Below are 26,814 nucleotides of genomic sequence, written 5' to 3'. Positions count from 1 at the left end.
CATAGCTCCTCAAACTGGAAATGGAGATGCTTTCTTCTGTGGTGTACAATGTGTCTTCTTTCATCCAATAGTGATGTTATTTCGCATGGCAATACCTGAAACTAAAGAGAACAGTGTCAGAAAAAAGAGGAGGTTAGTTAGGTCTTTCCTAATTTATCTCAAATGTTGTAATTTTGGCTTTCACAGTAATGAATTCTCCTCTTTATTACAAAAGACAGCAACAGTGAAACTAAGAGGCAGACAAAATAGACAATGCACATCAGATTGTATTGAAAGACCTAAGACTGATACTGGACAGCTGAATGGTGGCTCAGGTACCTGCCCCATGAGAGTATGATACAGCAAGCTGAGTGAGGTGCACTGGGTCTTACCCACTTTCAGGGAAGCTGAGCCAAAAGCTGCCCTGGAGAGCATTTATCATATTCACCTGGCTGAAGTGCCCCTCTGTGCCCAACTGCATTTCCCATTCTGTACTGATACACAGTGGGACAAATTTGAAAATAATGAAGGCAGCTTTTTCCACACTCCCAAATGAAATGCTTCTCAGTAATCATCGATGACACTTTTGAAATTTGGCCTGCATCTCCCAGAGTAACATGTGATGAGTGTAATGGGTTTGTTACTCTCCCTGAGAAGGAAATGGAAATAGGAGAGGTCATTTGATGTGTATTTTACCAATAAGGTATTCCATACCATGTTATGTCAGCTCAGATATAAAATAGACAGGAAGGAAGCAAGTGGCCCCTTCTCTTCCAGGTAGCTGAGCGGAGCGGTCGGGCCGTTCCTTCGGGGGAGAAGAGCATCGGTTGTGGGGAAGTGTCTTTATTTTTAGTTCTTCTCTGTGTGTATAGTGTTTATAGTGTCTTCCCTCTTTGTGTAAACATAAACACCCTTTCTTAGCAGCTTCAGTTCGGTAGGGTTTTTTTTTCCTTCTTCTTCCCTCTTCCCCCCTCCCCTTCCCTCTGGGGGGACTGGGCGCAGGCCCACTAGATACCTGGTGTTCAGCCAAAGTAAACAATGACTATGTATTCAAAGTAAACTATAAATATGAAAATGCTCTGATCTCAGTCAAGTTCAGCTTACTTTTTAAGGAACTATACAATGCTGAGGGAGGAGAAGAGGGAGGCAGTGTGGAAGCAGAGAATTTCTGTACTTCTTGTTTGCACACTGAGTGAAAAAGCAAATTTAACTTGTCACCCATTCTGGTAGTTCCTGTAGCTGCAGGCCCAGTTACAACGTCTGTCTCCATTTTCTTTTACATTATAAGAGCTGGGATAAGAAGTGTACCTTGGCTGTGAAATCATACTGGAGGCAGCAGCTGCTGAAGTGAGCTAGAAAATGACAAGTGTAGGCAGGATACCATGCATCAAAAATTGATGCTGTCTAATGGAACAGTGGGTTTAAACAGCCTACACAGTGCTCCTTATAGTCCAGTTCTGCCAGCAAGCAGGAGTGCTTCCCTTTGGAGCCCTTTGTGTCTGTTTTGGAGAGAAACACATCCTGGCATGCATTTTATGCAGGACCCAATAACTGTGCCAAGTACCCTGGAATGTGCTCAGCAATCTGATTCTGTGAGCTCTTTTGTACTGAGAGGAGTTTTCATTTTAATGTAAGATTAAGACTTGAAGCAGAAACAGAGGAGGAATTACCTTTCATGATACTTAGAAAACAAACGTAATTAAAAAACAAATGTAATTGAGTGCATACACTTCTGAAAACAATTTAAAGCTGCATGAGGGCATTAATCATAGAATCATAGTTATTTACAGAAATTACTGAAAGTATAAAAAAATTATGTCTAACAAAAAGAGCCAACTGGCAAACCTAGTAGGTCAGTATATTAGTAGGAACTTCTGCCTTCAGCAGCTTCACTCCATATTTAATGATAGCTTTAACTCCAGTAGTATCACTTCAGAGCACTGAAGCAATGCTTTTCAGAAACAGTGTCAAAAGGATAATTGGAAGGATCCTAGCAATTTAAAATCACATCTACTATTCTTTACAAACACCTGCATGAAAAACAGCTTAACTGTAATCTTTCTCTCACTCCTAAGCACACTCAGTACTTGTCTTTGCTAGAATATTTTATGAGTTTCACTGTTTTCTCTGCATAATATCTCTCTTCTGTTGTTTCTGTGGGTGTCTTGCTTGAAGACAGATGAGAGAGAGATTCTTTAAAATATGAAAACATTTTTGTAAAGTCACAGTCACATAAGGAAAAGCAGGGGAAGAATATTTTTAGCTGCACTTTCTGTTTGTGCTACTAAGTTCGTCAATGATGGCATTTAAAGACCTCTTCAAGAAGGTAGCAGGGGCCTGAGCCAAAGCCCAGGTAATACCCTAGGTACATCTGCACTGAACTTTTCTGGCATTAGACTAGAATATGCACAATCACATTTCTAATTTGCTAGGGGAGTGTTTCCTTAGAAAACAATGGCAGTGATGATACTGTGAATGTAGCTGGATAGGAATCAACCTCTCATACTCTTAGTTATTTACTGTGGCCATGAGGGTTCATGTCTACATGCTTCTCAGATTGTAAGAGAGTAAAAGGACCCATCAAATTCTTCTATTTTACAATTTCTTTGAAAGAGGTTTTCATCTTTTCAGCCATACACATGCTTCCCCTGTGCGTCGTCCCTACCTGTCATCCACATTGTGGTCCAGTGTTGTAATCCATTTCACCTGAAGATAAGATCCTGCCTTAAATTCTATGTTCACTGGGAGGCTGACTTGTCTTATCTAACTATACAGCAGCACTGTCACTCAGAAAGAAATACAGAGATGTGAAGCACCTTACATGTTCAAGAATCTCAAAGCTCTTCACAAAGAGAGTTGAAAGCATTGATGGCAAAAGGCAGTGTACTAAAAATCATTGGCAATTGCTGATGTGGAACTTTCATTATCTTTTATGCGGTCTTTAACATGAATACCCATTTTATTAAAAGAATTAATGGGATGTAGGACACCAAGATTGTTTTATCTTTCCCTCGGGGCATTGATTGTCAAAGAGATTGCAGTAAATAAAATGTTCGGGATAATAGTGACCGATTTGGGTGAATTTGATCTAGCATCAGGTCAGAGCATAGCACTGGGTACTTCCAAGAAAAAAAAAGAAAAAAAAAAAAAAAAGAAAAAAAGGGGAAGTCCACAACAGTTGGCTTTAAGACACTTAGTTTTTCTTCTTTCTTTCCTCGTAAAATGGCAGCACTTCCTCCAGGAACTGTCAGGTCTGTATCAGTCTCTAATTTCCCCAAACAGAACAGTGTTCTGTCCCTAGTCATTCATGAAATCCATTAATGCTGCTTTTGATTCAGACAATACAGTGCTGCTTCCCCTTAAACAGGCACTCAAATGTAAAAATAATAATTACTGTGAAAATACACAGAGAGTAAGTAACCTATGCTGAAGAGATTCTCCTTTGGCAAAGGCACAAGTGCAGAAGTTGTGCATTTTTTATTAACTGAATTAGCTGTCAGCGTGATAGTAAATAATGAAGCATGTGTGTGCATTTCTGTGCATGCACACAGATATATAGATACACACAGACACATGGGGTATATTTATAAACATGGCCAGATGTGTATGGTCATATGTTTATCAGTGTATTTTATGATCAACAGTATTGTCTTACAGACTTTAAAATACACTTATAGGAAGAAACATGTCTTTTTCTGGCATCAAAAGAAAAACACAGCAGAAAGTTGCAATGTGTAATTGATTATAGGTATCTCTCCCAATCTACTAACAAGAGGAATACTTCCCTGTTGCAAACTTCAGCAATGAGCAAATAATATGCAAATCAGTCTCCCCTGACCATTCCTGTGGCCAAAAATAATGTCATTCAGCCTTTCAGCTTTCAATGTGTTGGGTTAAGGGCCACTGCTGAGGTCATCAGCAGGTTCTCCAGCTCAGTAGCAATAATGATGGTGATCAGAGTGATCCTTGCTTTTTCATTTCCTCCTTCTCATGCTGCTGTTACAACCACCACAGCTGCTGTGTAGGCAGCCTCCTGACAGAGAATCAAATGCTGTGCTGTAGTTAATGCTTTTTCTTAGTGCAGCTTCAGCTGGCTGGAAATGAGGAAAAGTGTAGCTCAAAAGTGGTTTGCCTGTCCCTGTCTTGCCTATTTGATCCAGGGCAGGCATGGAGGTAACTCTTACCAACTAGACAGAAGCCAGATTTGAAGCGGGGAAGGGTGAGATTGGCACTATCCCAGGAGCTCACTCAGATTTCTAGCTCTGGCTAGAACCCTTCCTTATTTGAGGAGGTTCTTGTATCAGTGGTCTGAAATGCATGTGCTTCAGGGGAGCAGCAGTCAGTGTGATACAAAGATGATCCTTTTTGATCAAGAAGCTCCTGATACATACTTCTTATCTCCATCCCACCTCCTTCTCTGGAAGAAAAACAGGTTTTATCAAGTCGATGTAGTCTAAAACTGTCTTTGTCAATTCTGGAACTTAATCATTTTGGCATTTTTCAGTCTCAGGGCTCAGCTGTTCATGTGCAGCACTTGTAGCACAGCCAGCTCCTCCTTGTTGAGCAAACTAGTCTTTAGCAGCGTTGTAGAGACTTCATAGAGACAAACCCAGCACTCATGAGAAAAGCAGATGACAATCTCCTTCCCCAGCCTTGGTAACCAAAAGCACTTCTTGCTAGCAAGCTTTTCAGTAGCTGCAGCAGCATTGGTAGCCACTGAGCCACCCACAGACACGAGTAGTAATGAGCTGAATCTGACCTTATCAAAGGAAGGGAGAAGTGGTTTTTTGGAGGAAGTGAAGCAAAGCTAAAGCAGAAAGCACTTTTGATTATTTTCACAGAGTGTTTAGCTCTGAGACAGTATGCCTTTGAGAAATGTATTCAAAACCTAACATCATGAAAGGCAAGATCTAGATCTAAGTTCCTGCCTCTGCAGCCACATCCTTTAATAATATTTTCACACAATGCCATGTAACACTACAATTTCATGTACTCAGCATTATTCCCACAGATCACATCCAGCTTTCACCTCACTGCCAGCTGTCCCTCTGACAGGAAGACTGAGTTATGACCTGGAAAGTAAGGCTGCTTCTGTACAGTGCAGCACTGAATAAGGCTTTTGGGGTTTCTCAAAACACCTAATCTTCTTTCAGTCACTCACCCAGAGATTAAGGAAAGGGATTGATTAATCCCAAAGTGTCCCAGATCTCATATATTGTCTCATAAAGCAATCAAATATCTGAAAAGTTGTTCCATCTCTTCTTTCTACTCTTTAATACTTAACACTTAAGATAATGAAAGCAAAAGGTCATCCCAACATTTACTCCCATGTCTAGCAACACAAAAATTAAATTTGCATGGGAATGGGCCATGACTTCTTTCCCAGCTTCTAAAAGATGAGTTTTGGTGAACGCGACGTCCTGGGTGGACAAAGCACACTAGTGATCAGCCATAATGCTGTATAAATGAAGGCACTGAATGCAGGTGAGCACCCCCCTAGTCACGCATCCTATTACAACCTAGGAAATGTCTTATTTTTAACCCGAGAGTAAATCTTCTCACAAAAAAACAATTAAGGTGGGCAAGTACATAGCAGACAGGGATATGGGAAGATAAAGAGAGACAGTTGACAAATATCAGTAAAAAAAAAAGGTCTAGAACTGAAATGGCTGGGAGGAGTCTCTGAGAAAAGGAAGAAGCTGCCCTACAGGAAGGCTGATGGGGCCTGCAAAACGCCTGCTCGCTGGGAAGCTGAGTCCAAATGGCAAACAGCTGAACTCAGACGATCTGAGAGCTGCTCTCAGTTATGTTCACAGACTTCCCAAGTCATGTTATCTCATTGTGCCTCCTGATATTCTCGTTTTAGAACAGTAATAATAACAACTTCTCATCTCTGTAAGTCCTCATAAGATCTATGGATGGCAACCACTTAAAAAGTGGTCAGTACTTTTAATTACTGTAGTACACCATCCTATGACTCAGCCAGACTCACTCAAACACCAAAAAATTATTTAGCTCAGTTTTTAATTTATTATGGAGGTACCTCATCTTCTGTCAGCAACGCTGTTGAAAAATTTATTCTTTAGCTCTGCTCTCAACGTACAATTTCATCTTCATGGTTCCACATGAAGCAAAAAAGTCAAACTGCTCTTCAGTACATCAGTTATTTTTAACACAATAAAAAGATAGCATGACGTAATATTGAGTTTTCAATATAAAACTCCATCCAATTTAAATAAAGGTAAAGAAGGAGCCTCCTTAAGCTTTGAACCTAAAAAATTACCACACACAGTAATATCATCTGTTCAAGCAGCATAACCTTGTCTATATTACTTATTCAAGTAGCATCTGTTCTGTTTCTAGACATTACAAGTATTTTCAGGAAGAGATACCTCTTAGTGCACATTTCTTTCCAGACTTATTTCCTTACATCTGGACTTCCTGAAACAATTACTGGAGCACAAGGCCTGGAGAAAGTTAGAAGTGGGAGACTAGTTTTAGTTCCAAGTGGAAACCATCTTCTTGTCATTCCTTCTGACTGGTGTGAGAACATCAGAGTGATCTATTTCTTTAGTTTGGGAATTTCATCAGCAAGCTATGTATTTAAAATATGGGATTTTCTTCAGAGATCATTTGCAAATTGCTTTTTTCCCTCTGCCCTTGTCAGAAACAAATGTCAGTACATTGCTGAAGTGTAGGACACAATACTTTACACCAGAAAAAAAGTGTCAGAATTTGCACCAGGACCTGCAGGGACACACAGGGTTTAATGGGCTAACACATTTGATTATAGATCACTTTTGGTAGCAGAAGGAAAATTGATTCTCTTTTCCTGCCACCTACATCTTACAAAACACATTATCCAGTTTTTCATCTCATATACTTGGCTAGACACAGTAGTAATTTATTTTGAGCAGATATTGCCTACTATTACTTCCAAAAATACAAGGCAAAACAGAGTAATCAGAGTTGTAAGATGTTTACTTACCTTCTAAATCTAGAGTTGATCCGCATGACAATGCTCTTGTTCAGGAATTACAGGCAGTATCTTTGTGGTCTGTGCAGTAAGTGGAATCTGTTGTTTGCTAGTTTTCACTATTGAAAGTTAAAATAATTTTTATCCATATTATAAAACAGCAAGTACATCTGCAGAGTGTTGAACTTGAATATGCAAGTTTGAAAATAATTGAGACATATCTGATCATAAGACAGAGATGTACAAAGAGGTTTTCAGTAAGATTTCAGTGCCCAGAGACACAGATACATGTCAGAAACTCCTGAAAGTACTAACCATGTTTTGTATTTAACTTCTTCTTAATACCAGTAGGACTACAGCATGCTGATCCTAAGTCTTCCTGGGAAGCAGCTTGAAGGTAGGCAAATAAATTGCTCCTGAAATTTACTGAATAGTGAAAATCCAAAAGCACGCAGATTTGGAGTTCACAGAATCACAGAATGTGCTGAGTTGGAAGGGACCCACAAGGATCGTCAAGTCCAACTCTTAGCCCTGCACAGGACCATCCCCAAGAGTCACACCATGTGCCTGAGAGTATCATCCAAATGCTTCAGGAACTCTGTCAGGCTTGGTGCTGTGACCACTTCCCTGGGGAGCCTGTTCCAGTGCCCAACCATCCTCTGGGGGAAGAACCTTTTTCTAATATCCAACCTAAACCTTCCCATGTTGTTAACAAAGATGACAGCATGAACCTCAGAAACAGGAAAGATGTGGTGATGCCTTTAGCACACTGATAACACTGATCCTGATATCTTGCTGTGATACAGATAAGGAAATGCAGAAATAGCATTGTCAGGCAAATAACGCAGAGTTGTTGATCCAGTGCATTTGTCAAAGAACTACTGTAGAACAAAAACAATATTTTACCTCTAGGTCCATCCTGTCCCTGACCATCCATTACTTCTGTAAGCTTACAAATGGATTTCTACTGAGTTGATAACAGGAGGATAAACTGTGCTACTTATATTTAGCTACTTCCCTTCTCCACTGACTGTATCATTTGGGCTTCTCTCTTTACAAATGCAATCAAAAAGTAGAGTTTGGATCTTTGCAATTAAGCAACTGAATATGAAAAGCAAAGTCAAAATAAAACTGGGGTAGTTTTAAAAAAATAACAATGTGTCTTGTTTCACCTCCAGGATGAACCTGGAGAGAATGTGAAGGTGGGCTAATATTCCCCTCAGTGCCTGTGTGTAACAGTGTTCTGCATGCATGCAAATCAAGCAGAAAAAAGGCCTCTTGTGCATCAGTGCTCTATGGAAAGCATTCAGGGGCTTTAAAAAGCTCCCGAAAGTTACCTGCATCCTATAGATTTTATCCTCCTTTTTATCTGAAGAATAAAAAAGCCCCAAAGTGATAATAAGGCTTTGCACTTTTCTCTGGAAATGTTGCATCTCAGAAACATCTAAGTCTCTGCTAAATATTGAATACTATGACAAGCTTTGCTTTTCCCAGCATTATTCATTTCACTTGCAGAGGAAAAAACAACTTTTCAGTTATGTCAGGAACCGAGAGGAATCAGAATGAAGTCGTTGATACTTCCATTGGTCAGGATTAAACAAATTTCTCCTTTCTTGGCTTTGCATATATGTGCTGCTGTAAAAGATGTATCTTGCCTGTTCTCTTCATTAAAAAGAAAATGTGTTGCAGAATACAAGGAGGAGTGAATCTGAACTCACTGGGATTCCAGCCCTGACACTACTGAGTCAGCATTTACTTCTATTTCCAACCTGTCAACTAACCAGAAGCTGTAGCAACACATCAGAGAGACGGCAGAATTTCCCCTATTTCCTCTAATCATGTAGGAGAGGAACTATTATTGCAATAGTGTAGCACAGAAAACAATACAGGAATTCAAATGACCAAGAGGAAATTTGTCTTGTTGTTTCTTATGTGCAAATTACAGCTGTCAAGCCCACTTATATCAAATGCTATGAATGTCAAAAAGTCTGAACAGTCAGGAAACAATTGCAGGCCAGAAACCCTGAGGTTTTATTCTCTGAGTCCCAGTTGTCATTGTGATACTGCGATGTCCTTCTTTCAGGATGATTTATAAAATTACCATCTATGAAAACTAACTCTGTATTACTGTGAGCCAATAGTGTGAGACAAGGAATCCTGTATTTGTATCCTAAAATGTAATAAACCAAACTGTGGCTCCATGAGCCAATGGAGTATCACTGTAAATGAGAATATATCTGTTTGAGAAATGTATAACAAGGCATTATGCTTGAACTAAGGTTGCCCACAGAGACTGTACAGTAATAACAAGATATTAACCATATGACTCCCTCTCTGCATTGTCCAATTCTAGTATAGAATTCCAACACACCTTATGTCACTTTCAAAATAGGAGAAAAATAAACAAGGAATGCCATTCTTACTCTAGGAAAAGAAAGTCTAAATGCAAATTTATAGCGGTAGAATTCTAGTAATATAAACTCCCACTTAAGTATAAATCATTAGTTATATTAATGAAACTTCCAGACCCTGCTGGGCAGATTCAGCTTAGGTATTGAATGCCCTGATTTATACAATCTGATTCCTATGCAACTTGTTGTTTGGGGTTTTTTTTATATAAAGTAGCAAACAGTTCACACACACTGGCCTGCTCCCAACAAGCAATTCTGTACCATGCCCCCAGACTGATTTTTTTTTTAAGATACAGCTATATGAGAACAGCTGCACATAATCAGTTAGTAGTACTAAACACAGTAGAGGTACTAAAGTGGTATAGGGAAAATGAGCTAAGGAAAAGGAATAACAGCAGGGTAAGTATAACTGCCTTCCCTTTATGTGCAACTGAGGCTGACTTAAGCAGTAAGCTGCAATGATAATTCAGCAGTTTCTATCTAAGTTCTTTTAAAACACTCTGGGGGTTACTTTCTAGTCCTTCTGATTGCTATTATTAATTTATTACACTGTTCTAAAATCTCTTCTACTGCCTCTTCAGTTTAAGAAAGTTTCTTAAAGAAATTCTTGCAATAAAAGTCTCTTATGTGGGAATCTCACTAAGATTCTCTGTAGCGAACACAAAGCAAGGAAGTGACATTCCTTCTGTGGGTTATTTTCCGTGTGTTTCCACATGTTACTATCAAGCCCCATTGATACAAAATTATTCTATGTCTGGAAATACAGATTAGCCACTTAAAAAATACTTACTTCTTGCACTAAATAAAAAAGCACCCTCTAGTCTTTCCCTTCTCTTGTGGCTGCATTTAAGGGCAACTCTGTTCTGTCAGTTCATACCATTCAAGGGACTATTACACATAAATACAATGGCAGGACCAGATCCAGAGTCTAGAAAACCTGCTTTATACAGCCCACACTGTAATGTGTTCTTTTTTGCCTTAACAGCACAGACAATGTTTAGACAACATTTATGACCAGAATGCTTTAAAGCACCCTGTCCTCCCTATATGTGCTTATACCCTTGTAGCACCACTAATTTGGAAGTTTTGTAACTTTAATCCTACCCTAGAGAGCATTTTTCCCGTTTCCTCTGGCTGCTGGACTCGATGACAATAATTCCTGTACATAAAGCCACTAACAGTTTCACATAACAGGCATCTGTGCTGTAAATTATCTTTTTGTAGAACCGAAGTGACATCAAGACACTAATTTTCTGAGCTACCTAGGAATTGACTCTGATTCTCAAAATATAGGTTTCGTTCTTTTTCATCCCTTACAGTTTTCTGAACTTTGAATAACCTTTCAGTAGTACCTATACATCTTTTCATCTGTATGATATACAGTCACATCCTCTCAAGTACTCATTACTGTGTTTCCAGGGTGGCTGTACTGTCTTCAGTGGATCTCAATGTGTTGTTTCAAGATTGCAAGCTATGCACTAATGATAGTGAAAATATCATCAAGGGCTGTGAACAAAGGCATCTATAGCTATTTATAATCCATTATCACAGTAGCAAATCTTAAACTTAGCAATTGTGGAAAGAATAAACTCTTCATATGGATTTGACTCCACTTTAAATTACATTGGTATAAACTGTGAAATTGATTGGATTGACTGAAATTATGGTGTGTGAAATCAAGGAATTTTGTATTAAAATAATCTTATTACAGCAATTCATGCAATTAAACATCTTTCTGTGTTACACAGATAGATTGAAGTGGAAGTCACATAGAAGTGAGGATGACAGACCAATAAGGAATTCCTATTATCTTCAGTAAAATCTAGTAAAACTAGATCTGAATTTCCATAAAACTCCACATCAGAAATGTCTTTGGATATACAACACTAAAAATGCCATTGTGAACATGCTGATAAAACAGGTATGGTATTAGTTAAGCTAGTCAAGACAATAGATGTCAGAAAAGTAATTCCTTTCCTGCTGGATGAAAATAATGAGCTCATAAATATATCTCAGAGGTAGCCAGTGCTGTAAGAGCAAGGAGCATAAATTGTACTCACAGGAGAGTTCAGACAGACAAGGAGCTATTCACCCTTTTCTAGGTAAAATTGAAATGCCATGAAATACAGAGTTGTAGAGAGAAATTATTGCATCTCCTTTTACTCCTGAAGAACTCACAAGACAAATAGCAAAGTACTCAAGCCTAGCCAAATTTAAAATCATTTTTTTTATTTGCTGGCTTTGTATTTTTCTTCTTTTGGAGGGAGGTTAGTTTGCCATTTATAGCTATTATTCTATATGTTCATGTTAATATTTTTAAAGATATAGCTCCCTTCATGAAACCAGAAGCCATGAAATTTATTAAAGCATCTTTTAGCCGTGTCAGTAACACTCACAGCTGTAGCTGCTAATTGTAACTTACATGGAGATTTGTTACCAAACCATAACTTCTAGAATCAAAACTTTGAGTTTATCCATGCCATTTAATTTATCTCTGCTAAAACATACTACAGTCTTGGAAGACCACAATTTTTTTCCTATCTGAAACACCAAAATTGTACTTTGTGGGAATTTTATCCTAGAAATAGGCTACAAAGTGCCAGCAGAGCCATTTTTTGAGTCCTGCTACATTCCATGCTTTGGTAGCAGATTTTATCAAGAATCATAAACACATAGAGCATACATACACATGTGTACATCTCTCTATACTTTTCATACACACACAAAGCACTCAGCTGCCAAACTTTAAACCTGGCACATAACATGATTAAAAATTAAAAGGAGTTCAAAACCTCAAAGTCATTAATGCAACACTCTGGGAAGACTGGGAGAAGCATTCCCATATGATATATGTAAGTCTTCTTACAGATTTATTGTCAGAATTATTTCTTTATCATACAAAAATATTTCCATAACATAAGCCAGACAAAATTTGTGTAGGACCAAGGTAACTCTGAAACAAACCCGAAGCATTTCTTCACAGGAAAGACTTAAAAAATCTTTCTTGACCTCCTCAGGCCTCAAGATTTTTTAAGTGGTTTCTTTTATTTTTATGTTACTTACCAGGATAAGGATGAATTTTAGTAGCAGATATGGTTCTTCTTGAATGTCTGTAACTCTTTCTTCTTAGAATAGTAGAAACTGATATTGCTACTCTGTGTTTATAATCTGTTTTAAACAAAATGTGTTAGTCGCAGCACAGATTAGAAGGAAAGCTGGTAAACCTCTTATCCTTAAACTGTTGAACACCTTGGAAGGTATTAAAAAAATCAGGAAGATGTTGAAATAAGAGGATAAGGAAAACACAGGGCCAGATGATTTATATTTTCCCTTTCAAATTATTCCTTGCATTTTTCTATACTGTGTACCTTGAACAAATTTTGGAAGGATATCAAAAAAGCACACGTTCCAGTGCAGGTTTGGACTCACAGTGCTGACAGTGGGATAGCAAGGATGGAGTGCACTGGCATCCTAGAGAGCTGACAAACTATTTGCAAGTGTGGGGTGTTCATATTGGGAAGCCCAGTTTGAGAGCAAGCTCCACACCACTCACAAAGATAGAGCTGGGTTGAACACCTCTGACTGTTCCTCAGCACCCAGTTCATAAACTCCTCAGTCTTTCCATCATTCTGCTGCTCTCTAAACGCTTGGTCTTGGTGTGCTTATTGCAGATAATTGTGCAGCTCTTATGGTCACCCCTGTTCTACAGTGACTGCAGTCCAGAAGCTCAGCCAGCTTCTGGTGACAGGCTCGCTTTAGTTCTAGTAACAGAATTTATTTTTATCTTTTTCCTTTGAGAACACTAAGAAGTTCATTAAATTAGAATTATTAAGGTCATGATTTTCTTATGAATAGCCAGTGGAGATCTAAAATGCTGAAGCCCTAAGCATACACTGTAACAGTTAATGTCAAAGGAAGCTCTGGAAGCGTTTGTGAGACAAGGGAGGAAGGGAAAAGGCAAAACAACTAATTTCTAATCTAGGGCCTTTCTCATGGATCATTTGTAACCTCCAGTAAGTTTATTTGGATATTTTATTTTATTCACTCCTGAAAATAACAATGTTTCAGAGAGTCTAAGTGTCTGCCTATCAGAATATCTTGCAAGGTCTCAAGAGGAAATGAATAATTCCATATATCTTAACAGTTTTTGGTGGTGCTCAGAAATTAAGAGAAAAACTACTAACTGAATTATAACTAATAATTATGGCAACGAATTATGGAAAAATTCATAGCAGCTGTTTCAGGAATACAGTAATGTTCTTCTGTATTCTTTGAGCACTACTGAAAAAAAGCAGTACGTAGACTTGCAATTAAAGGTTCAGTTAAAATTATATATTGTGATATATACACATCAGGAATATAGCCTTTAAATCTGACTTTATGTGCTTTTCTTTTCATCAGTAACATGTCGATGTTGTTTATTATGTTATATATTATAAATTTAACTCATAAAACCACTTTTCAACAATTAACAGAAATATTCTAGAAGCAAATCAGTAATTAGAAGCCTCAAAAGGCATCTTTTCCTCCTTGTTTGTGTCCATGATGATGCTAAAAAACATGCATTTAATAGACAACTGATGTTTAAGAATAAAGGTATTAAAGAATTAATCATCAGTACTTATAGTTGTTCATCAAAAATAAGATGTTATGACTCAAAGCATAGAAAATCCTAGAAGTGACATTTATAAGTAGTTTTCAGATTACAAATATAAGTCTTTTAAATTAGAGCACTTAATAGCCCACTTATAAAGACCTAATTTACACTTTGTGGGGTTTTTTTATACATAAAATAGGTCTCAGAATTTGGTTCTAACGATAAGTAAAAGATTATGTATTTTAACCAAGATAATCTGGTAAGGAGTTTCTTGAATTGGGGTAGGGGGACACAAATTTGACATTTCAATCAACTATTTTGCTTATTCATTAAAAATATAAGCATAAAGTATTTACATTATGAAAAAGAGTCACAGAAACATTTGGGGGGGGAACCCTACTTCATTCTGTTCAGTTATGATTAAAGCTATACTCCTATTGCTCTTTCGTTACAAAACTGCCTGTGGATACGTCAGGATGATGAGGGAAATGGATATGGCTTATCATTTTTTATTACTCCTGTGACCAGAGTCTCCACTCAGCACTTCTGAACTACAAGGGGAATGGACATGAGCCTGATAATAGCAACTAAATGCTGGTTGTCTGGAAGCGTTCTGCCCACTCAGGGCTGATGCAGGCAGAAAGTCTCAGGAAATTGCTGTGAAAGCACCTAAGCACTATTCTCTCAAGTAACAGATTAAGTAATATTCTTTTCATACAGACAAAAGGGAGTGTGCTCCTTGTACCACCTCCCTCTGACTTGGGAAGAAGAACAAGGACCAGCAGCCGACAAGTGGTCCATTTTCTGCATTGCTTTTTTTGCAGAGGACTTGATTGCTCAAAAGTCTCAAGCTCAGGGTACTCCTACACTTTTGTTCTTGCTTTCCTCAATTGCTAGAAAAAACACCATAAATTTGATTTCAGCCTGTATCCCAAGTGAATTACATAGGAAGAACCTGTCTTGACTGGTGAAGGCATAATGCAGAAACAATCATTTCAGTCTCTGAACTTGGGGCAAGTTCTTTCAGAGCAAAGTTCTAATCACTTGGAATAGTCAATAGTACTGGTTCACAAATCACAGCAATGTTTTCTTTGCTGAAATAATAGCAAAGAGAAAAAATCTTATCCGGGATTAATTCAGCTCTGGGGTTAAGAAGAAACAGCTTGGTTGACCTGCAGTGGATTACACCACCAATGAATTTAGACAGCCAGTTTTTAGGACAGACAGCTGAGTGCATATCTCCTCCTATCAGTCCTGTAATTTTTTCTTGACCATGACCTAGATGAATCATCTTCAGTAAGAAAAAAAAAAGGGTATTTCAATCTGCTTATATTGGTCATTGACATTTCTGCTTAAAACCTTCCACAAAGTTCAGCTGTAATTGTTTCATCTACTGAAATCAATGTGAAACCAGAAGTTCATATCACTATGCAGCATAGGCCACCAAGCATCTGTCAAAAAACCCACAGTTTTCACCATCAACAAGGTTGAATTTGCATCCACAATTCAGAGGCAAGAGGTGATACTGTCAGTCATCCAAGTACTTCAGTCTCTCTCTAAGAAGCTTTTACCATCTGACAATTAAAATATCAGTGTCTGAACTACAGTACTAAACAACAGTTTTGTAATTGCAGATTGACTTTTTTTTACTTACAGATGTTTTTATTTTCTTGGATTATTTTGTAGATGACAGTTGAAATAGTAAGCACAAAAACTACTGGAATCATAGTGAGCCAAATGATCTTCGTCATACACATTGGATCTGTCCACAAAACATAGAAGAGATAAAATTAAGCAGCAGAGAAAAGCAGAACATTCTATTTTGGTAGGGTTTTGGATCGTGTCTATCCCCATAGATAAAAACACAAAACAAAACAAAACAAAAGAGATTATGCCTTTTTCTTTCAGCCTTCTTTGGTTTTTGAAATTAAATTTCCTATCTAGAATTTAGCTTAATTTTCACCTGTATTTATCTCCCCACAGCTGAAATAGTTACAGGTAGCTAAGTGAATGAAAACTTTTCAACTCAGCCAGGAAGAAAATGCTTCAAAGATCAACATTTTTATTTAAGGTAGAACAAGGGTAGAACATGTCTCCTCTATCTGGATGGAGCACAGAAGGAATTGGTTCACTGTCCAGTACTGGCATTTTCAACTTCCTGGTCTATCTTCATATATGGGAGAAGATAAGATTCTACCTTATATAGAACATATTCTATAGAAATTTTCCTATAAAAAAGTGAGGAAATGCCACCTACAGGAGCTCTCTGGGGAGTTCTTTTAACTAAAACTGCCTTGGGGGACAATCCCATGGGATTGGGTGCAGGAGGTAGGCTGCTCTTTTGGACAACAGCTGACATAGAAATGCACCCACATTCTGCAGGGAATTAGTTCAGTAACAAGTACAAGCCAGAACTATATAGGACAAAGAAAGGATGTGGGGAACTTTCCTCTCTGATTGTTTGAAAGACCTTTCAAACTATTTTGGCAGCTGCATTTCAATGCATACCTTAGCACTGTCAAATAACTATTTTAAAAAACAAATATGTTACTAAGACTGTAGCCAAACCACTGTTTCCCTTTCCTTGACTTAGAATAGTATAATTAGACCTCCATCTTCCCTGAAGTATCTTCTCCATTGAGAACTCATGTGATAAGTGCCAATAACCCCATGGCTCTCTGAGGCACAGATCATCCCTCCTAATTCAGAACTAAAAATATCTTTTATACAGTAATTTAGGCTCCTTTCAAACAGAGCACCCTACCCCATCTTGTAGTGGCTTGTAATGACTTGTGTATCAGCCCTCCCCAGTAAAAACCCTGAGCTTTGTTTTGAGGTAAAGAGAAAAAAAAAAAGATGTGTTGTTAATATTTATTGCTAATTTGAGATAACTACTACCTCAGTAAATCAGCATTAGCAAAGGGTCCTTAGCTCAAAGTACTAACACAAGTTAGCAGGGCAAGTTACAAATTATGCTCCTTTCCTAGCTAGACCTAATTATTTTTTTAAAAAATCAGCCCTAATCTGCCCTTTCTTCTCTAGGATTTTACCTGGACTTACTTAACATAGGTTAAGCCAATGCCAAAACACGTATTTTTTTCCAACAAAGGTGCAGCATAAAATGCATTTGCCGTACAAAAGCAAATAATGTCATAGTTCAGCAATTTCCAAATGACAAGTGTTGCATATAGACAGAACGGAAGTTGTGACCATAGTCAGGCAATCCGTTAAAAAACTCCTGCAGCACAAAGAGAAATATAAACACTGCAGGCTGTCCTCAGGGAAAACTAAGCCTAGTTCAGCTGAACATTTATCTCTTAAGCATACTGTAGTGAGACTGTACAGTAGGATATTGTAGTACTACACTAAGAAAAGTCAAACCTGTCTCCTGATCCTTCTACCACCGAAGTTAACAGGGATTTTTAAATTTACCTCCAACACAACAGGGTTATGCCATTACCAAGGAATGGAAAAATGTAATTCCAGGTTTTTTCACACGTGTAATTTCTGAGTCTGTTGCTGCTAAGCAAAAGACAATGTACAGACATTTACTTTCCTGTATTGCTTTTAGAAAAAAAAGAAGGCCACAACTAAATCTGCTTTAGATCACTATCAAAACTGTTAGTTGTCTACTAACGATGGTCTTTTACTAAGGGATGATCAAAATAGTATTCTCTTCTTCTGAAATATTTAAATACTTTCAAATGATTGCTGAAAGCAGAGAACTACCTACTAGATATTTTTTGCAAGATTTGTTTCTCTTTTTCAAGATTGTTTCTGGTTTGATTTCCATTGTGATTCTCTGTTGTAACTTACATTCCACATAAGACTTCAGTTGCAGTGAAATATTCATACAGTCATTTTGGTCTTCCATCATTGCCATTAAACAAGAATGATTTAGGTGTTCTTCGGCTGCATTTCCTCCTCCGACTATAGAATTGTTGATGTGTATTATCATCAGGTAATAAGTATTATGCTCTACTTCTTTATTGGAAACTGTAGAGAAATTAAAATATTTATAAAAGTAAGCAACATCTTCTGTTTTCACTTCAAGGTTTTGCTTTTGGAATTAAAAATTAAAACAAAACTGTTGTACAACAAGTGGTAGACCAAGAGACAACTCTCAAGAACAGTAAGTTTTCTGTCTCATTTGCAAAAACATATAGTTGGTTTTTACATTACTGGCTACAAAAAGGACAAATGGACACTGAGCAGATCTGAAGAGCATTAATTACCTACACAAATAGTATTTCCCCTGCAATTTATAGCCCCTTTCTTGCTTTACTATCAGCTTCAGAGGTTTTCAGGTTTTTGTTGGTTCTGTCAGTTGTCAAAGGTAACAGGCAAAAACCAGGCTATGAAAAAAATAAAACCCCAGTAAAAGTCACACGATGATAGAGATTTGAAGTGTACACAGTCTGTCTCCTATCAGTTGCAGAAGGTCCTTGTTTCACTTCAAACTACACAAGCTGTGAGACTTGTGCTATGTTAACAAGAAACAGGTGAGAGATATTGTAAAAAGTGTTGAGTTGTACAGGTATAACTGCAAACAGTTTGTCTACATATAACTTTTTATATTCCATACTTGTTAAGACTGCTATTTTGTAATAAGAAAATTTTGCTGTTGGAAAATAACTACATTTCTTATATTCAGGACTTCGTCAATTGCCCCTGTTGCTGACAATTTTAGAAAAGCAAAATACAGAAGCATCCTCTCCCCTTAAAGTTTCCAGATATTTGCAAGTGTATATGGTACAGAAGGAACGTGCTGCTACTGCTCTGAAAAGATGTGGATGTTGCTGAACTCTTCTCTGTACTGCTGTGCCATTCCTTATTCAGTGCTGCTTTTTATAAAACAAGCATGGCCATTTCTGATACTGCACAGTTGCGGATATCATAGACTACAAAACCAAAAATGGTTATTTCTTATATTGCTGCCATCTGAATAGTTACCAGCTGAATTAGTTCTTCAGATACTTTCTCACGCCTATCTTCACGATACCAGCAATCTACAGATAGAGTTCCACAATGACATTTAAAAGTAAATTCAGCATGAAAAATTATCATAAAGTACAACTCCTTAAAAATAAATTAAATATATCAGAAAATTTAGCAAGATTAAAAGAACAAAATTGGGGTTATAAGAGTGTTCATAAAAGCCAGAGGGCAGAGGTCGAATTTACAACAGAAATATTCCAGGTGGCTGCTGGCTAAGGCACTCTTCTCACAGCACCTGCCTTCCAGACTAATAGAAAGCCCCCTAAAGATAATGAAATAACACCCCCCCTCGCCCTCTTTTATCCAAGATCCTCAAAGGAAAGAAATCAACATTTTGCTACAGACATGTTTCACTGACAGCCAGGAACAAATGCCACTGCGAATCTGGCATAAAACCTGCATTTTCTATCCATGCAAAGACAAGCTAAAAAAAGACATTGTTCATAGATTTGCAAAGACCGTAGAAAACCACTTTCTTTTAACTACCAAATAAAAACATGCCTTTTATTTTGTAATTAACTGCTTCAAAATTAAGTATTTCTCTTCAATCACTTACTTTTTTAGCTACTGACCCTGATCCTTGACTATCAGCGTTCACATCCCTCTTGTATTCACACTCTGTGCGTTTAGTATGGGACTGTTGTTCCCTCCCGGAGGACTGGCAAATACATGGAATATTTTGGAAATCAGAATTATTTATAATGGCCTTCAGCAAAATATTCTGGTTTTCTCTTCTTTGTTGCACTGCTCTTTTGCAAGAATTGTTAAAAGTGCAAAGGGGAAAAGTGGTGTTACTCGATGAGCAGGTATCCATGCATGACACAATTACAGTGTTAGCTGTAAAAGAAAGAGTACTGTATCAGCAAGACAGTCATAGAGGACATATGGACAAATATGTACATTGAAATGCCATGTAATGAATCCTTCAACCATCTTACCATGAAATGCACTTTTTTTTCTTGAGGATTATGGCAGCACATTGAATGCATCATTTTTAAGAGAAAGCACACACAATGTCTTCCTAGAACCTAAATGCTGGATTTTATTTGCTGAATTGTAAGAAATCTCTTGTAATGGTAACTTGAATTTGCAGTGGTATCTAGACACATTTCAAAGCTGCTCCAATTTGATTGTACTTGAAAAGAAGATGAAAGCACACATGTTTGGAAGGGGAACATAGCCCTGGAACTGTGCAGTTGCAAATCTCCAGTACAATTATGTTCTAAAGTAGCTATAATCAGAATGAAAACTTTCTTTCCAAATGACATTGAAACCACACAGTGAAAATACACAGAAATGCTGCTGAACCCTCCACCCACACCCTTCACATTCACTTATGTTCAGTCAACAAACAGAAATCTTAATTATGACTATTAGGTTTGGTATTCATAGTGAAATTTCAGCATGAAAGTACTGTAGCTAGAGTACATTAATGCAGTTCTGGCAAGCAGCAAAAACCACAGAGTTAATTATTAATGAGTGTCATTCTGTCTTCCACATAAAAGTAGAACTTTTTCATGCAAATTTTTACTTGTGTTAACTTTGAACTATTTTTTCAGTATTAAAAAAAAATAAGAATAAAAAACTTCTGTGACCCCGACATGAAACATGTATTAGAAATACAAATAACCACTTCCCAGAGTTGATGTAGCACTAACCTATAGTTTTGTAGCTGTGTTTCCAATTCTAGTAGTACCCTTGTGTCCGTATGAAGAGGAAATTTTGCATCGAACTCCCATTATGAGCAACTGGAGTAATATGTTCATAAGTCTTTATGTATAGAGAGCAAAAGATAGCTTTTAATTGCTCCAGTGCTCAGCTGCAATCTGACAGCTTCAACAGGCCACCTGTGCTTGCAGAGCAGCAGGCTGACCTCAGAAACGGTTCAGTCAGGATTTTCAGATAGGATACAGAAATAAAATCGAAAGTCCAATGCCAAAGCCAATTATCTTCACTTTACTAACACTATTATGAGAGAGCCATAAACTCCTTATAAAACATAATAAATTGAAATGTAAAACACACATCCTATGTAGGAAAGAAAAAGTTAATTTTTATAAAAAAGGAAAAATGTCAGACAAAACTTAAGGCTTGATCTTTACCTGAGGCAAGAAAAAACATATTCCTCGAAATGCTTACAATCTAATCCACACAACCTGGCATGGAGCAGCCTCCTGAGGTCAAATTCTTCCAGCTGAGGGGGATGTTTTTTGTAGAACTTCTCTATGGAGATGAGCCAGGAGGAGAAATTGAATGCTTACTTTGTTCTCACGGTAAGCTGTGTGTGCACCTGGGCAACCAGTCCAAAACCACTGCTACAGCTTCTAAGGAAAACTAATCATAATTCCCTAATATACCCTTTTCACCAAGAAACCTGTATGTGGACTTGAGAATCTGCTGACAGGGCTGTAACAGCAATCTATGTTCAGCACTGTGAAATCCACCTTGAACTTCACACATGGCTAAACAGGCTCCAGGGCTGCCTGTGAGCCATGTTGTAGGTGTGGAAAAGGCCATGTCTCCTGAGTGGAAAAACTTTGAATGCTGTTGTGTTAGGAAGATGCTTACCATCTTCTTGAAAGATCTCTACTGAGAAAGCCAATCAAATTATGATCTAGCATAGGTAAAGTTTGGGGGTTTTTCCCAAGTCACAGGACTGTGGCCTTTCTAAGGAGGGATCTATATTGTTGAGCACTGTTAAGAAACATTACAACAAGACTAGACTTTCCCAGTGGATTATATGGCAGACAGAGAGCCATACCCATAGGAGGCTTGCTCCTTACCTCAGGACTGGGAAGTACTCTCCCAAATGTAAACACAATTAGAAACATGGAAAGGGGTTTGTGAAATCTGAATGCAGGCAGCCTGAAGAGTTAAGAGGATTGCTGAGATAAAACCATGCAAAGTACCTTTAGGAAAGTGCTTTATATTGAAAGACCTGCAATCTGCATGCTTAATGTTAGGAAGTTCTGTGATTATCAAATTCTTTGACTAAGCCTCTATTTACAGGGTGTTTTTCCATAGAAAATCCAATTCCATTAAAATGAAATTATTCACAGGGAAGATTGGAATTTGTAAAAAACCTGCTTCCCCTTAAGAAAATCCCAAATATTTCACTTATGGTTGGTTTGACTCTTTTTCATTTGATCTGATTTTGAATAAATGCAGCAGTGTATACAGTTGCATTTTGATAATTTCCTTATGGAAACTATAGTCATTACATAATATTGTAGAGATACAAGGCCTACAGTACAAGCTGGGGAATACACAATGGATAGATTAAAGAAGATACACTCCATCAAGTAGCTGGACCCAGGGGACAGGTCTGGGATTGAAAGCACCAGACTCCAAAACAACCACCTCCTGCCCTAAAGCAATGTAGTTCAAAGGTTCAATGACTTGCAACCAAACAAGTGGGTTGCTTTACAAATATAAAGGAAACATTTCACTTCTGGCAATGCTGAAATGTATTCTTTTGATAAATTTTTTAAAGCTTGTTTTTTTGCAAATTGATTTCCCCCTAAATTTTTGTCTAATGAGAAATTTCCGTTTTTATTCCCTCTCCAGAATGAAAATAAAGGCTGGAACTTCCCCTGGGATAAAACATCCAGTACTTAGGAAGTCTCTGCCACTAATTTAGGAACCACTCACAGAGGAAGATCCAGTGACTGCATTTCATATCTCAAAGATTTGCAACAACTCTGTCTGCTGAAGCCTTATGGAGTAACCAGCAATTTGAAACATCTACCAAAAATTCTCTACATATTAGGTTTGTCACAAAATCTGAAATAAAACCAGTTTCCAATGAACCGGAGACCCAAAATCCTTAGAATTTGTTAATAAATCATTCAACATATTTACTTTCTCATGTAATTCAAACATTGTTACCCAGTCTGTTATATAGTCACAGAGTTTTTAAAATATCCAAAATACAGCAATAATTTTAATTTCCCAAATATAATTATATGCTGCTCCAAATATAATTCTATTCTGCTCATATACTTCACAATCTTATTTTAGACATGCTGCGATTAAGATTTTATGTAGATATCAGAACTGCAGTGATCACACTATTGCAGCATAAAGCATCTCCAATAAGTGCAAGCTAGGAAAATTATTATGGAAAAAGTTTTGATGTTTGACAGTAAGGTTAATGTTTTCTTCTAGTAATAGTCATGTCATTGTTTATTTGTGTAGTCTGTTCTAGCAAATACTTTGATTGCTTCTGAATGGAGGTAAAACATTAATTATTCCAATATCTTAAAGTGATTTATCAATGTTATGCTATTCAAAACTTCTGACAGCTTACCAAGTTTGTTCATTTATAAATTATAAAAGTCTATACATGATATTCTAATTACTGGCATGTTTATTCTTTGTGGTTACTGAAAATAGAACAAATATAAGTAACCTAATCTGGATATATTTTGATACTAAATATTTTCAGAAAATTATGTTTCATAAATAAATTATTTCATGATGCCCGAGAAAACAAAACATTTGTCAAAGGGATGTTTTTTATTATAACATTTATCTATTCAAATGCTTACTTAGGAAGGGATGTGACGAAACTATTTTAATATTAATTTATTTATGGATTTTTAAGAAAGCACTCAATGCATAACTTACACACGTGTATTTTGCATTCATCCCATGTCCAGTATCAGCCCTTAGGGTGTATTTGACATTTGTGCTAAAAGATTTGCGCTGCTGCTACACCTATTGAGCTCTATTTTTTGTCAGGTTACCACTGCATATCTCTTTCACAGACAGCATCTCATTACCGGATAGTGATTGTACAAAGATTTATAGGCATTTAAGTATAAAAACTTTTTTTAAGTTTTTTTTTAAGACATGGGTACCTGGTATAAAAGGACATAAGCAATTTAACTACCCTCTTCATGATGAAGGTAGCAAAAATACAGTTGCATAGAAATACTTAACAAAAATTTTGGAGAGTCAGTAAGTGAATGACAAACTCCTTTCAAATTGTCACATATAATTAACTGTGTTTATTAAAAATCTCATAAAAAGAGTCTATATCTTTTTCAAAGTCCATATGAGTGCAGCATCCTAACTATCAGTTTTAGGAAAGCACGTGTCAACATTTCAATTGAAATCAGACTTCAGAATAAATAAGAGTCTTCAGAATAAATAAAAGCTGATCACTCACCTTCATGTATTTTGAAAAATTCAGGTAACACAATATAAACACGGTAATTATTCCTAATACTAATTTGAAGATTGCTGGTTTTCTCAAAAGCAAGCACATGTCACTGAAGCGCTACCATCTAGCACAGTGGTGGTAACTTCCTTCCTGTTTTAGCTTTTAACTTAGTGCAGACTTTATGCAAAATAACATCTATTCGTTTCCTTTTCTTATTATGACTTTCCTTTTTACTTCTTGTTACATTAAGCTGCAGAAAGCCATATTTTGCTCTTACATTGGCATAGATGGGGATGATTCAACTGAACATACTGAAGATAAAATGCATGGACTACAATGAAAATAAGAGAAAAATCATGCATGGAAATTATTCTATACAGTTGGGGTACTTTTGTTTTAAGAACCCCCTAATAGCCACTTTCATATACCTTCTAAACAGTAAATTAATTATCTTTGGGGAGGAATTTTGTTCTCATTTGACCAAGAAGATTTTAAAAAAATGAATCAGACCCTCATTATAAAAATGAGTCAGAACCACATGAGTCAGATATGGATATTTCATTGTTTTATTTATATACATGTGCATTGGGGCTAGGGGGAAGATAATGTTATGTAATACAAGATCTTTGAGACTTTAATAGACTATCTATTTGGTCATTACAACCTAAAATTTCTGATCTGGCAATAAGTGATGGGCTAGATACAATGAAATGAGTTGTTCATATTATCATTGCTGCTGTACTCTTAAAAGATAACAGATGTGTTGCCAATCTGTCAAGTGTCTTCAGTGTGTATTTTACTATTCATTACACCACAAGAAGACTGGATAGAGCCATTACTATTTCTATACATTGTAATCACAATTTTTCAACTCAACTTTCGAGTTAAAAAAGTGAAGTATTTCATTTTGACAATCACCATGATATTCCATAAATTCTTCTTGCAGATGAGACTGCAAAGAACATTTCTGAAATGTTCTGAATAAAAGTACTCTGAATAATGCATATGTAAAAAAACCCTCAAATTTAGACTCAAATATTGAGTATATAAAATATAAAGGATTTCATTAATTCAGAAAGCTGTCTTCTGATGTGTATTTTTCCTACAACCCACTAAATATTGAGTACTACCCAAACAAAGCAATGCTGTTGAAATTAAAATAAGAGGTGCTCTAAAAAATTGAAACACTCTTCTTGTCATCTAGTTATCTCAGAAGATGAGTAAGGCGGGTAGAAGTATTCATTCTATGGAAAGAGACTTAACGAAGCTGCGGGGAATAGAAGTTTGTTAATATGATATTTTAAATACATCGCTTTTATGCAATGAAAGCAATGAAACCAAAGCAAAGTGAACTGATTTTTTGACAGTATGGTGGAACAGAAGTAACAGGATACAAAAAATCATAGATACGAATTTAAAAAGTAAAACACTGCAATTTGTGTCATCCATTAGCAAATTAGCTCTACTTTGTTTTTGCCCCTTAAGTATCTTCTGTATCAATTTATATTTTCCTGTTTTCAAGGTTGCGTGGTGTTCACCCATCCTATCTGCCCAGAAGGAGTGTAGAAAATACTGGAAAACAGCAGGAAGACTATGTCAAGTATCTGTCCCTTTCTGATATAGTCAGACTGTCATTGCTGTTGGTAGTGCCCAAGGTCAAAACAGAAATTGCCCTATAGGATCCCACTCAAGTTCAGGCTGATAAAGTATTAACCTGTGGAATATGTTGAGCTTTAGATTCTATAGAAGAAGGCTTCCAAGAACTCTGCAGTACAGATGGGGAATATCTATTTTAGGGCTACTGTGATGGCACATTTTAGTTTCATTTCTGAGTTCAGAGGGCCCAGATGTGATCTGTCTGCATGTTCCCCAGGGACACCTTAAGTTTTAGACACTGCTATCCTCAGGCAGTTCAGCATGTGTGGCCTGGCCACAAACAGACCTGGAAAACAGATTCCTCAGGGCACGCTACTCTCCACCTAGCTAATAATTTTTACACAGCTGGAACAACTGGTACCTTTGAAAACCCTATCCTTTAGTCAAGTTTAGTTCAAATTAGCTCAATCATTTAAAGCCAGCCAGGGTGAGAACTGGCAGACAGGCAAAGCACACAGCCACACAGGCCATATTTCCATGCAGAATTAAACAAAGCAAGAACTAACTGTCTCATTACAGCATCAAACCTGCACCGCCATGCCTGAGCAGTGGCCTCGTGCACCCTTATACGCTGTCACACAGTCTATTAATTTGGGAAATCATTCCATCTCTGGAAGGCAGCAGTCCCTGGTAAGGCATTGTTCGACGAGGGCAGAAGAGGCTGTGTGTGTTCGCCCATGAGGCGGTGACGAGCAGCTGCCTCAGCACCACACAGGCACAGATTCCTGAGGGGAGGCTACAGGCTGCGGTCTGTGTCACCGCAGCTTTATTTCTCTGAAATGGGGGAGTGGGCAGCTAAGGAAAAGTTCGGCTTTGTGCTTTTGGAAGACAGGGACGCAGGGACAGGACGAAGCTTTTATGGGGTTATTCAAGAGAAACCCCACAAAAGGAGACACCGCCTCCCCTGCCGCTCCCCCCGCCCCGCCGGCAGGGGGCGCGCGGCGCCACAGCCCGAGGGGAGAGGCCCCGGCCCCGCCCCGCCACACGCGGCGCGCGCCGCTCCCGCCCCGCGGCAGGGGGCGGGGCCGGG

At 37.6% G+C, this 26,814-nt stretch overlaps 1 protein-coding gene across 1 annotated transcript; it reads right to left on the bottom strand.

The window, feature by feature from the left end:
* TMEM156 (transmembrane protein 156) lies at window positions 1-26,698 on the bottom strand. Its single transcript, XM_064653030.1, is given in 7 exon segments — window positions 1-7,074; window positions 12,430-12,534; window positions 15,618-15,725; window positions 17,780-18,030; window positions 19,510-19,798; window positions 24,135-24,161; window positions 24,164-26,698. Coding segments are annotated over 7 exon segments (948 nt in total). The 5' UTR covers window positions 24,234-26,698; the 3' UTR covers window positions 1-6,976.
* Window positions 26,699-26,814: the final 116 nt, after the last annotated feature.

The sequence above is a fragment of the Pseudopipra pipra genome, chromosome 4, assembly GCF_036250125.1.
Source record: "Pseudopipra pipra isolate bDixPip1 chromosome 4, bDixPip1.hap1, whole genome shotgun sequence".
In the NCBI taxonomy this organism is placed as follows: domain Eukaryota; kingdom Metazoa; phylum Chordata; class Aves; order Passeriformes; family Pipridae; genus Pseudopipra; species Pseudopipra pipra.
This window is presented reverse-complemented; position numbering and strand designations above follow the sequence as displayed.